Source organism: Carassius auratus, chromosome 21 (assembly GCF_003368295.1).
Source record: "Carassius auratus strain Wakin chromosome 21, ASM336829v1, whole genome shotgun sequence".
In the NCBI taxonomy this organism is placed as follows: Eukaryota; Metazoa; Chordata; class Actinopteri; order Cypriniformes; family Cyprinidae; genus Carassius; species Carassius auratus.
The window spans coordinates 22,121,250-22,133,594 of record NC_039263.1 but is presented as its reverse complement, the minus strand read 5'-3'; the positions used below and the strand labels follow the sequence as shown (position 1 = coordinate 22,133,594).

Here is a 12,345-nt window from a genome sequence, read left to right as displayed (position 1 = left end):
GATTCTTAATTTTTGTTGCCCAAAACATCTACATCTCTACAGGCAGCATCATGGAAATGAAAATTCGCACATGCCACAGATCTGTGATTTAATGCTGAATGCTTTTATTATGTTTAACAAAGCGCTTATTGATGAATTATGATGTTTTATGTTGAATGAATTGAGTGGCCTCTCAGAATAACTGACTCACTCACTATTGATGAACCTGTAATCATAAAAATGTGTTAGAAATAAGAAATGGTTTTGAAAGCGGAGAACATGTCACTATCTTGAAGAGGAAAACGTCATTTCGTATGTCTTCTGAACATACACACTTTCTCAAGTGCTCTGTCTCTCATTGAGAACAAAACAATTGCTAAACAACTTCATTTCAGCCTTTTCAGCATTGTTATACTTTGTCGGCTATCATCATATGACGTGTACATACACACCTGTCAATGACAAGAATAATTTCCCCTTACCTTACCTGCTTTATCTGCTTTATTTGGGGCTTCAAAACACCATTCCCGTATCAGAGAATGCTAAATATATATATATATATATATATATATATATATATATATATACGTACCATTCTATGAATAAGAGTGAGCTACCAATCCATGGCAATAGTCTATTTCTTTTTATTTGAATTAATATAAATGTCCCAGTTTTTTTCTCTGCTTTGCTAAATGAAAACTCTTTTTATTTTTTTATTTTTTTTGGTCTCGTTTGGTGGGGTCTGCCAAATGTTAGTTTTTTGCACTTTTTTGTTTGTGTCCTATTTGTTATGCTTGTGTTTTTGAGCACTGAATACTTTGTACGTGTTAACTGTGCCAATTAAAGATAGAGGGGAAAAATGTATGAATTATTGTCTCCGTGTATCACTTTGTGTGTGTGTGTGTGTGTGTACTTAACCATATTTTGGTGACTTTTTTTTATCAAAAAGTGAGCTGAACCTGACAAAACCTCTTTTTGGGGATATCTTCATTTGTAAAGCTGGTATAAAAATAAAGAATTATTATTTTTTTGTATAAATGCAGAAAGTTTTCTGTGAGGGGTAGGGTTAGGGTGTGGGTTAGGATTAGCTAAAAAAATATCTAACTATATATGCCTGGGGGAAGAAACTGTTCCTGAGTCTGGTCGTTCTGATGTTCAGAGCTCTGTAGCGTCGACCAGATGGCAACAGTTCAAAGAGAACAGTGTGCTGGATGTGAGGGGTGCAGAGTGATTTTGCCAGCCATTTTGCTCACTCTGGATGAGTACAGTTCTTGGAAAGTGGGGAGGGTTGTACCAATGATTCACTCAGCAGTCCACACTACCCTCTGTAGTCTTCTGAGGTCAGATTTAGAAGCTGAGCTGAACCAGACAGTTATTGAAGTGCAGAGGATGGATTCAATGATGGCAGAGTAGAACTGTTTCAGCAGCCCCTGTGGCGAAGGAAATACAACCTCTGCTGGGTCTTTTTAACAATGGAGTCAATGTAAATGTCCAATTTCAGGTCCTGAGAGATTGTGGTGCCCAGAAACTTGAATGACTCCACTGCAGTCACAGTGCTGTTCATGATGGTGAGTGAGGGGAGAGCAGGGTTTCTCCTGAAGTCAACTCTCATCTCTACAGTTTTGAGCGTGTTCAGCTCCAGGTTGTTGAGACTGCACCAGACAGCCAGCTCTTTTACCTCCTGTCTGTAAGCAGACTCGTCATCGTCCTGGATGAGACCGATGAGTGTAGTGTCGTCTGCAAACTTCAGGAGCTTGACAGAGGGGTCTTTGGATGTACAGTCGTTGGTGTAGAGGGAGAAGAGCAGTGGGGAGAGAACACAGCTCCAGAGCTGATTATACGGGTGCTGGATATGTATTTCCCAGCCTCCATAGCTGCTGCCTGTCTGTCAGGTAGCTGTTGATCCACTGACAGACTGAGGTTGAAGATCTGTTGAAGATATGTGTGAAGATGGGGGCCAGCTGGTCAGCAAAGGATTTCATACAGGTTGGTGTAACACTGTCTGGGCCTGGTGCTTATTTCCTTTTCAGCTTCTGGAAGACCCTTCAATACACATACAGTTCAGGTATTGCCACCTTTTTTTTTCATGGTTTTGTCTCATTGTCACATGAAGTGCATAATTAATAAAACAGCTCAAAACCACACAGCATCTCCCCTCAGTCGTAAATGATGTCTTTAAATAATTCACTATAAGAAAAAATGAAACTATGCTAATTTTTTAAAGGACTTCTAATATAGCCTATTCATGTGAATATAACATTCCAACAAACCCTTTTATTTTCATGACCAGTGGCGGTGCACAAGATTCCGGGCCCTATGCATATGCAGACCTAATGACTGGTAATAAATCAGCATTTTGGACAACAACAATACATTCACACATCACAATTTCTATATCCATACCTGTGAGTTTTATTTTTACTGTCTATGGTTTTATGTGATTGGCTTCCTCAGCATGTCAGTTAGAATGAATTGGGGCGTGGTTTAGATACCGGAAAGTTGGATGTAAATTATTTTATCTTTATCTTATTTGTAACTTAATTTTGTGAAATGTTATATTCATCTTGTGATTATTTAGGTGCAATCCTTTAGCTCACTCTGGATGAGTACAACAAACCGAAAATAAAAGACTTGCGTTGTCACGTGGTTTAAGATACTTTTCTATACGCTGGTCAGGAGGATTTACTGAACACAGAATACCTTATATAAATTGTGAGGGCTGATGTCCATTTCCATATGTCAAATATCCATTTATTACAGTTAAGCTATTATACTTAACAAATCGGCCTGAGATTTAAATGCAGCTCAATGGAGGCTTCATGTTATTGAGCCACCGAGCGCCCCCTTGAGGGCAGTACCCTACCCCGCCAATGAAACGATTGATAAAATATCGCGAGACTCACTTGAACGAACGAGCGGGAGTTGTGAGACTTCCATTTTCAAACCTCGGATGTTTTAATCGACGATGCTTTTCTTTGTTTACTTTGATTTCGCTTTTGTTATAGTTCTGTAGCCTTTGAAAATAGTTACATTTGTGATAAACTACGATAAGAAACGATGGATTCAACAGAAGACGATATTTCGGCTCGGGTTTTGTTGAGGAGAGTCCTGCACACTGAGTTACCCAGATCTCCTGTAACCAGAAGGTGAATTCAGTTCAAATGCCACTTCAGTTTTAACGTTATACAAATAAAAATGCCCAGTATGATTTTAGATTTTTTGCTTAACGTTTCTTTTAAATTGATTTACGCGAACAGTTTATGCCAATATGTAACGTAAACAAACGTAAATATTTGTTCGAAGTTTATGAGTAACGGCTAAATACAATAATGGTAACGTTAAACGGAAAGTTATCAATATTCTAGATGTAAACAAAGCGCTCAAGTCTGTATTTTTATTAAGTGTTACCTTTTAAAATGAATTAAATCCATCTAAAACACAACAATGCAAGGCATCCATATAGAGAGAATTGTATCTTCACTTTTTTGTTATATTATGTATTGTGTAATGTTTGTGTATTGCTTTAATTGTGTGTATAATATCTATCTAACATGTTTATTTTCTGTGTGTTTCAGTGCAACAAATGTACGACGGAGTATGAGGCTAAAAAACACCCCTGGACTGGAGAGTCCTGGATCTGCCTTACGACACAGACTCAAGAAGAAGCTCCATGAGGTTTGTGTGGTGTTTAAATAAGAAGTTTCATGTGTTGCAAATACATATTCTACATGATTAACGTACATCCCTAAATCATTTTTCGTCTGTTTCAGAGTGCCTCCTTGTCACCCCTCCCTTCTCCTAAACGGCCGAGGTCAACGGTGGCAAATACGAACCCTCCTGTCACTGCCCCGTCCCCAGTATATGACGAGGACATGACCACTCGTGGTCTGCTCAGGGGCATCATTCAGATGGGTGAGTCAAAACTCACTGCCAACATTTTTAGGAATGAACTAATACATGTCACGAAACACACACCCACATCCATGTGTATTATTAAAGAGTCTCATGGTCATGGAAAACCTATTTTTGTTGGAATTATTTTAATTTCCAGTCCTGGAAAAGTCATGGATATGTTTATAGTTTAATATAGTTTTTTATAGGTATGCTGTTATGTATATACAAGTGTTATTATAATTTAGTTTATATTATTTACTTTTTTGAGCTTTTTTTGTTATTAAATTTTTTATTTAGATTTTAATTGATTTTTTTTACTTGTGCTTTTTATAATTTTCATTAGTTTTAACAAATATATTAATTTCAGTTTTAGAATTTTTAGCAATTCAGTTTTATTTTATGTCAGTTAGTTGTAGGGCTGCAAAATGATTAATTGCAATTAATCGATTCAAAATAAAGTTTATTTATTATATGTGTGTGTACTGTGTATATTAATTATGTGTATATAAGTACACACACACTAATGTATATATTAAGTAATATGTTAGATTTATATTAGTGCTGTCAAACATTTAATTGCGATTATCACTGATCACTTCCATGTGGAAGTTGCACCATCAACCATTCAGTACCGATACTTGTACAGGCCCACCCCTAATATTAATTATATATAATATATCCAGCCTAAGCATTTGCACAGATAGTGGTAACAAAATTGTAAGGAGAAAATCCCAGTTTTTAATGATTCTCCCATGTGTGTTTCAGAGACCGAAGCATCGCTGCTGATGTCGGGTCAGCCTGCGTTTCAAGAATCCGAGCCGAATCCAGCCGAGTCCAGTGCTGGAGAGAGAACGTCAGTGTCTTTTTAATCACATATGCTTGTAATCCTCCTCATGTTGTGTTCATGTGTCTGTGTTTTCTTCAGTGAAGGTCTGTCTGGAGTGGAGCTCTCTGACCTGACTCTGCACACTGAACCTCTGACGCATGTGGTCAGAGGACTGAGCCGCAAGAAACCGCAGCAGGTCTTCAGTGTGTCAGCGTTCGAGGAACAGTTTGATCAACTGCCAGGTGCTTCGCCTGTTATACTCCTGTTATATTTGTTAGCAAGACTCTCTGTGTTGAATTGAACTGCCATATTGCACATGTTTTGGTATATCGACACATAATTTGTGATGTTCGAAATCACTTAGTATCATCTAACCCCTTTTCTATATTGTCAGACAACACAGAAGAGACCTCAAATGTCTTTCATAAAGGTGATGTCTCTCAGGCAAAAGGAGATGATTCTCAAGATTTAGATGTGTCTTCTGGCTCAAAAAGGTATATGCTTTGTCCATTATATCTCGATTGACTGGCCTTGTCACTAAAACTGACATTAGAAAGTAAATATAATTACTAGCTTGTTGTTAATTTATTAGAAACTGCAGTATACAATACATACGGTAGTATGCTGCCGATAATAGTTAAACTGATAATCACAGTTATTTTGCTCAAATGATCAATTAGCATGATTGTTATAAAATGCTTTTTGGATTGGATTTGAATTATTGCACTTTCATATAAATACAAATCAAGAAAACATTCATTCTTGTGGTTTATCGGACCTTGTTTAGGTTCTAGATATATATATATATACACACACACACACACACACACACACACACACACACATATATATATATAATATTTATTTATTTAAAACACACACTTTAAATTATAAACCAGTAAAACAAGAACGCTCTCTCAAAAGCTAAACCAACAAAATTTGTAATATTGATTCCCACATTTCCAAATGTGGTTAAAAGAACAGTGCAAGTGCATATATTTAGCAGTCGCAATTGCAAACAATATATTTGAAGTTCATGTTTGGATTTGTTACAGTTGAGTCTTTCTCAAACCGCCATGTGAAAGAAAACAGACTAGCTGTATTAAACTTTATTAACTTTAAACTCCAACTTACATTTTTGCAGGTGCTTTTAGATGATCAGTTCTTGGTTTGCACATTGTTGGGAAGAGAAAAACACTTGGCCTGCTTGTATCCATTTAGGAAAAAGCTTGCAGATGATTTTGCTTAAATAATGGAGAAAAGTAGGAATAATGATCATTATTGAAATCTGATTAATCGTCCTGTGAGAAGATGTAAGGGACATACATGATTGAGGCATTCTGAGTGTGATTCAAGTTTATTTTCTATCAGTGGGCTGAACCTGACCTTGAAGACCCCATTTGTAGAGAAGCGCATTGAGAGGGCGGGGCTTCAGAGGAAGGTCTCCAATCGGAGGCTGCAGTCTGTGGATGCATTTGATGAGGCCGTTCAGAGATGCCTGGAGCAGGGTCCTAACCAAGGTTTATATAAACTCTAACGTTTTGCTTCCATCTGAATTTGTCTGTATCTAAAATGGTTTCTCTCTCTTCTAGATCAGTCTGTATTTCAGGACGGAAAAACTCTAGAAGATTCCTCCTGGCAGAAGTTCACTCTCGGCCTCAGTGATGTCACAGAGCTTTATGTCCATTCTAAAAAAGATGACACAATGGGACCTTCTGCAGAGAACGAGAGAGCCAGTGATATTCCTGACTCAGAACCTTTAATTCAAGAAGAAAAAGATCATGAGATGGAATCACAGGATCAGGAAGAGGTGGTGCCTCCATCCCAAGATGATGTGTATTTGAGTGCAGAAGATATTGTACTTGCTCCAACGCAGGCAATGACCGAATCACTTCCTGAATCTCATGATGTGGAGCTGCAAGATCGAGAATTTGTGGAGGAAGTTGAGATTGGGAATATTGTGGAAATTGAGTACGAGAACATTGTGGAAACGGAGGATCAAGAGGTTGTAGAAATCGAGGATGACAACATTGAGGAAATCGAGGATGAGAATGGAGAGGAAGTCGAGGATGAGAATGGAGAGGAAGTCGAGGATGAGAATGGAGAGGAAGTCGAGGATGAGAACGGAGAGGAAGTCGAGGATGAGAACAGAGAGGAAGTGGAGGATGAGAACGCCCAGGAAGTCGAGGATGAGAACGTCGAGGATGAGAACGACGAGGAAGTTGAAGATGAGAATGCTGAGAAAGTTGAGGATAAGGAGGTTATTGAAGCTGAGCATGAACATATTGACACCTCACAGTATCTAGAGCAGATAACTCGTAGAGCTCACCGCTCAGAGGGAGGAGGTGCTGTCCTGGGAATTCCAGGCACCTCAAGAGTCACAAAGAGTTTTGGAGCTGGATTGAACCCCAGAGAGAAAGGTGAGCACAGTGAGACTGCCTGAAGTGGCAAAATCACAAAGTTCTTCAACTGTGATAATGGAAATGAATTGCAAATTCAGTTTGTTTGTGGGCTAGTAAAAACCTAACGTGTTTCTGTTCAGATCTTTTGGATTTTGTCGATGAGGGGAGAGTGAGTCTACAGGACATTCCAGATGAAGAAAGAGAATCACTGGGCAGCCCTGAGTTTCCTCCGCTCCACCCCGCAGCAGAGCTCAGCACACCAGAGCAGAGGTCACTGCAACATGAGGCTAGTCTGCCTGAAGAAGACGTGCCAGAGCTCGCAGAAGAAGAACCAAACCAATCAGAGGAGGAGGAGCTGCTGGACTCTGAACCAGCCAATCACAGCCCTGAATTTCCACAGGATGAGGAGGAGGAGGAAGAGGATGATGACGACGATGCTCTAAGTGCAGGTGACTCCCACTTTCACATCCTGCTCATCTTGATAAATCAGTGCCTCTGAATGAGTCATTTTAATAAACTGGTTTAACAACGTCCTGTTATACATAGTAAACCAGTTCATTTGATGAAAGGAATTAAACAAAACTCAATTCTTTTTAGCAAGCTATTTCATTTGAGTGAATCATTTTAATAAACTAGTTCAAAAACCAATACATTAAAAATGTGCACAAATTCCTGTGTACTAAAATCCTCGAATTTTGCATTATCATTACTCATAATAATATTCAATGTTTAATGTATTGTTAAAATGTTAGCTTGAATCATTTGGGAGCGAGTTCTACCCAGTTATTAAAAAGAACCATTTCAAAAGAATGATTGCTTGTGAATCAGATGTAACTAGGATAACTTGCATTTACTTTAGCATTGTTTTTTTTTTCTTTTTTTTTCTTTTTAGAGTTGTCAATGAAAACTCCTGCGTTTGTAAGACAGAAAAGAGTTTTTGCCAGTCGTACTGCGCAGACTACGCCAACTGTCCTTAAAGAAGTGAATGCTGGGTAATTTACCATCAACTTTCTTCTTCCTGATGTCCATTTTACAGTCTCCTACCGTAAATCTAAAACCCATTTATCTCAGTCCTGCCCCTCAGGTTGCCAAACGAGCCCCCAGGCAGAAGCGCCAGACGGGGGTCAATGTTCTTCCCAAGAGTTACGTCATGAGCGTGTTCAAGCACTTCGCCAAGACCAAGGTGGCCAGTGACATCTATCCTGCCATTAATGAAATGTAAGCCTCAGGGAGCAGTTATTTACCCCAATGCAGCATGAATATTTGAAGTTACATCTCATCTGTTGTTTGTGTGCTTTTTTTGTTGTTCCCCTTAGTCTTAAGAAGTACTTTGAACGGCTAGCAGACGATCTGGAAGCATATGCTACTCATGCCAAACGTAAAACTATTGAGGTTGAAGATTTTGAGCTCCTCATGAGAAGGTAAATATTAAAAAGAACTGTTGAATTTACCCACCCTTACACCGTTCAAGATGTAGTAGATGAGTTTGTTTGTTTATCAGAACCGATTTGAAGATATTAAGCATTACAACACTTGGATCCTCTGCAGTGAATGGGTGCCGCCATCAGAAGGAGTCCAAACAGCTGATAAAAACATCACAATAATCCACACCACTCCAGTCTATCAATTAACATCTTGTGAAGTGAAAAGATTCGTGTTTGTAAGAAACTAATCAATCATTAGGAAGCTTTTAAGGTTAAATGTTCACTTTTAGCCAAAGTATGAGTCTATAATAACATGCACATTTCTCTCCTGATTCAGACGATGAGTTTTTCACTGGAGAAAACCGTATTATAGACTCTTTTTGCTTCAAGATGTTAATAGAAAGTTGTGTGGATTATTGTGATGTTTTTATCAGCTGTTTGGGCTCTCATTCTGATGGCACCCATTCACTGCGAGTCATTCACTATTACTTTAAGATGTAGTTAAATGGCTTGTTTTTGTATTTTTTTGCAAATTTGTCTGTATATCGTGTTCCAGTACTTGTTCCTCATATTTTTTTTAGGCAGGGCTTTGTGACTGACACCACACCTGTGAATATACTGATCGAGAAATATCTTCCAATGGAGTATCGGAAACTTCTCATCCCAGTGGCCACCAGCGGAAACAAAGTCATCCCAAAACAAAGAAGGTGAACATGCAGATGTGACATCCTTCTTAAACACTGCAGGTGGCTCCGCAGGTCTGCATGTGTGTTCTTGTAAATATGTTCATGTGTTCAAAACAATAAATGCCTTGGTTTGTAAATAAGGATTTGTGTAATATATATCTGCTATTTGTTTTATGCAGCACTATTAAAAATAATGCTTTCAGTTCTTTGTATTTTTAGCCATTTATGTATTTTTTTTTTTCAAAACAAACATTAAAAAACCACAAAGTTTTTAAATTGATGTGCCCGTCTTATTGTGCATGATTCATTTGCACAGAATATTCCAAAGAGAATGTGTTTTTCATAAGCTTTCCTCAAAATAATTAGTTTATCCCATGGAAAAATATAAACCACAAATATCAGCCTTTGTTGGAAATTATTTGAAATATGCTGGTTTGGAATAGAATATTAAGAGTATTGTTAACTCTGCACCATGCAGTATATACTATATACTACCTTATTCAACATATACTGTATACTTCCAATTTTGTGAAAATCATTTGCTTTATTTGACACACTGGAAATGAAAGTTGTTTTCATTCTGTTTGCATAGTAAATTTAACAATTTGTCGATTTATTAGGTTTATTTGACAAATATACATACAGAATAGAATATACTGTGGATATCATACAAACTGAGAAAGTAGTATGTAGGGGTGAGATTAATTATTTTTACACTGTTTTCCATTCAAGTAAATGCTGTATGATTTTAAATTAAACCATCAATACATTTTTTTTATTTTTTTTTGCAGTCCAAAATTATTGCAGTAGTAATATTTCTGTATTTGTTAGACAATTTTTTGAATAACAACAACAATAATAATAAAAATGCTAAATTAATATTTCACCTTTCACTTTCACCTTTTTTCCCACAAAAATAAAATAAAAAAAGTTTTAAATGTGTTTGCATGATGTGTCCACTAGGTGGTAGTCACACTCCATCAGAGATAAGTTTAATAGGCTTCAAAGTGGTGTTGTACAGGGATTGAGTTATGCACCAATATTGTTCGTTATAAAATGGATATTTCCAGTCTTGGATGCTGAATGGTCAGTACATTTCTAAATGAATATCATTGTATTCTTTATACAGTATATTATATAAATATTATAGTCTATATCACCAACCTTAATGGAAGGTTTAAACATCATGCATTTGCTTAATTCTTTAATTAATTGACTATTTTTAAAAGCAATAAGGACATAATATGTTGTGATTATCTGAAGTAACAATATCTTGTTTTACTCTTAATTTACTCATACATGCTCATTTCTACTAAACAGCAAAACCGTGACCTCTTATTCACAGCCTCTTGTACTTTATTGCTTAAATAACCACTTTAATGTGATGCAATGATTTATAGAAGAATTTAGCTGAAAGTAAGTATTGCACCATTTCTTATTCTTTTTTCCAGCTTTTTTCCCTTCCCTTATGACCGAAGCAGACGTGTGTGTGTGTGTGTGTGTGTGTGTGTGTGTGAGAAAGAGTTTTACAAGGCCAAGTCTGTTATTGAGATTTGCAGCTCCAGACAGACGCTGGATTCCTGTTCCTTTCAAAATCTCTCTCAATATTTCTTGTCTTTATTTAGTGTCAAACTGGATTTAGATCCAAATCTTTCTATTCCGGATCCGGCTCATGTTTCACACCGTTTTCATTGTGTTGTCGCTGTAGATTGAGTCGGCTATCCAGATGTTGGGTCCCTGTGGCCCTCTGGGGCCCTAACCTCCTCCTCCTGCATGCAGTGACCCTTCACATACTCCACTGTATGAGTCAGCAGTGCAGCGGCTCCAGCAAACTCTTCATCTATCATGTTGAGTTTCATTACAATCTAGCACTTAAACCAAACATTGCTTGAAAACGAACCTCTGACAAGCCAATCTGTTCTCTGTCTCCTTCATAAAGCCACGAACGTGGGTCACACAGAGCAGCAGCCAGAACGCTCATGTCATCAAGCACATGACTCACCGGGGGAGAAATGATCCTCGATGTGGCTGGATCTGCAAGCGAACACGTGTGTGAAATTAGCTGACTTCTTGCTTAAGATGAGTTTTTTACTGATGGAGAGAGTGATGTGTAAAACTGAAAAAACCATTGGATCTGTCTTTTAAAGTCAACAAACATTGACCCTATTTACCTTCTTTACACAGTAATTCTAAAGAAAAACCAGAATCTTTCACCAAATGTAACTTGCTCTGCTTCTGAAACTACTTTCTTTTCAGCTGACATCATCGAGTCCCTCCTCTCCATCTCCTTTAACCAATTTCTGATGGAAAATGTTTTTATATTTTTTACTTGTGGAGGAATAAGATATATCACATTTTGTAAGTAAAATAGTTAGCAAATGTTTCATGTTAATTTTACCAAGATTTGTTATGTAGTTGTCTCAACATGGTGAGCACTGTATTGAGGGGAAATCTTAGAAAGAGTAACTCAATTCTACTAAGAAGTGATCATCCTTGTTCTCTGTTCCCTTGATAGGCTGCACGAGAGCTTTAGAGGTTCAAGGCTGAATGGGCGCATTTGAAAAGCATACTGGAGAGATCTTTTATATTGCAAATAGTAGCCTAGCAGTAGTATGCTATTCTGAATTCAGCCCAAGTTATGTTGTTTTGCATTTCGGTTTGAAACCTACTACACAGGTTTTGAATTTTTTTTTTATCATAAAGCGCCCTGCAAATGCCATTTGAAATGCATTGAAAACAGCCGTTCACGAAGATAATGACGGCGTTTTGAAAACACGGCACTTAAGGGGGAGGGGGGGGGGGAAATGCTATTTCATGCATACTGAGTTTTTTTACACTGTTAAAGAGTTGGATTCCCATGCTAAACATGGACAAAGTTTCAAAAATTAAGTTGTACATTTGAAGGAGTATTTCTGTTCCAAAAATACTCCTTCCGGTTTGTCACAAGTTTCGGAAAGTTTTTTTCGAGTATGGCTCTGTGTGACGTTAGATGGAGCGGAATTTCCTTATATGGGTCCTGAGGCACTTCTGCCGGAAGAGCGCGTGCTCCCGTATAGCAGAGCACAACAGACTTCACTGATCAGAGCGAGAGCGTCGCGAAATGTCACAAAAGAAGTGTGGTTTTGGTTGCCAGG

At 37.8% G+C, this 12,345-nt stretch overlaps 1 protein-coding gene across 1 annotated transcript; it reads left to right on the top strand.

Moving 5' to 3' along the window:
* The first annotated feature begins 2,894 nt into the window (after positions 1-2,894).
* On the top strand, positions 2,895-9,449 carry cenpt (centromere protein T). Its single transcript, XM_026196763.1, has 13 exons — positions 2,895-3,125; positions 3,555-3,654; positions 3,750-3,891; positions 4,639-4,726; positions 4,799-4,941; positions 5,094-5,193; positions 6,071-6,219; positions 6,292-7,119; positions 7,242-7,550; positions 7,994-8,093; positions 8,173-8,319; positions 8,418-8,522; positions 9,107-9,449. The coding sequence occupies exons 1-13, from the start codon at positions 3,037-3,039 to the stop codon at positions 9,234-9,236; spliced, it is 2,430 nt and encodes an 809-aa protein (XP_026052548.1). The 5' UTR covers positions 2,895-3,036; the 3' UTR covers positions 9,237-9,449.
* Positions 9,450-12,345: the final 2,896 nt, after the last annotated feature.

Excerpts from the sequence above, each read along its gene's own strand:
- cenpt (XM_026196763.1), top strand. The coding sequence starts at position 3,037 with ATGGATTCAACAGAAGACGATATTTCGGCTCGGGTTTTGTTGAGGAGA. Across the intron at positions 4,727-4,798 it reads TCCAGTGCTGGAGAGAGAAC|TGAAGGTCTGTCTGGAGTGG; the intron begins GTCAGTGTCTTT and ends TGTTTTCTTCAG. Across the intron at positions 8,523-9,106 it reads TTTGAGCTCCTCATGAGAAG|GCAGGGCTTTGTGACTGACA; the intron begins GTAAATATTAAA and ends TATTTTTTTTAG.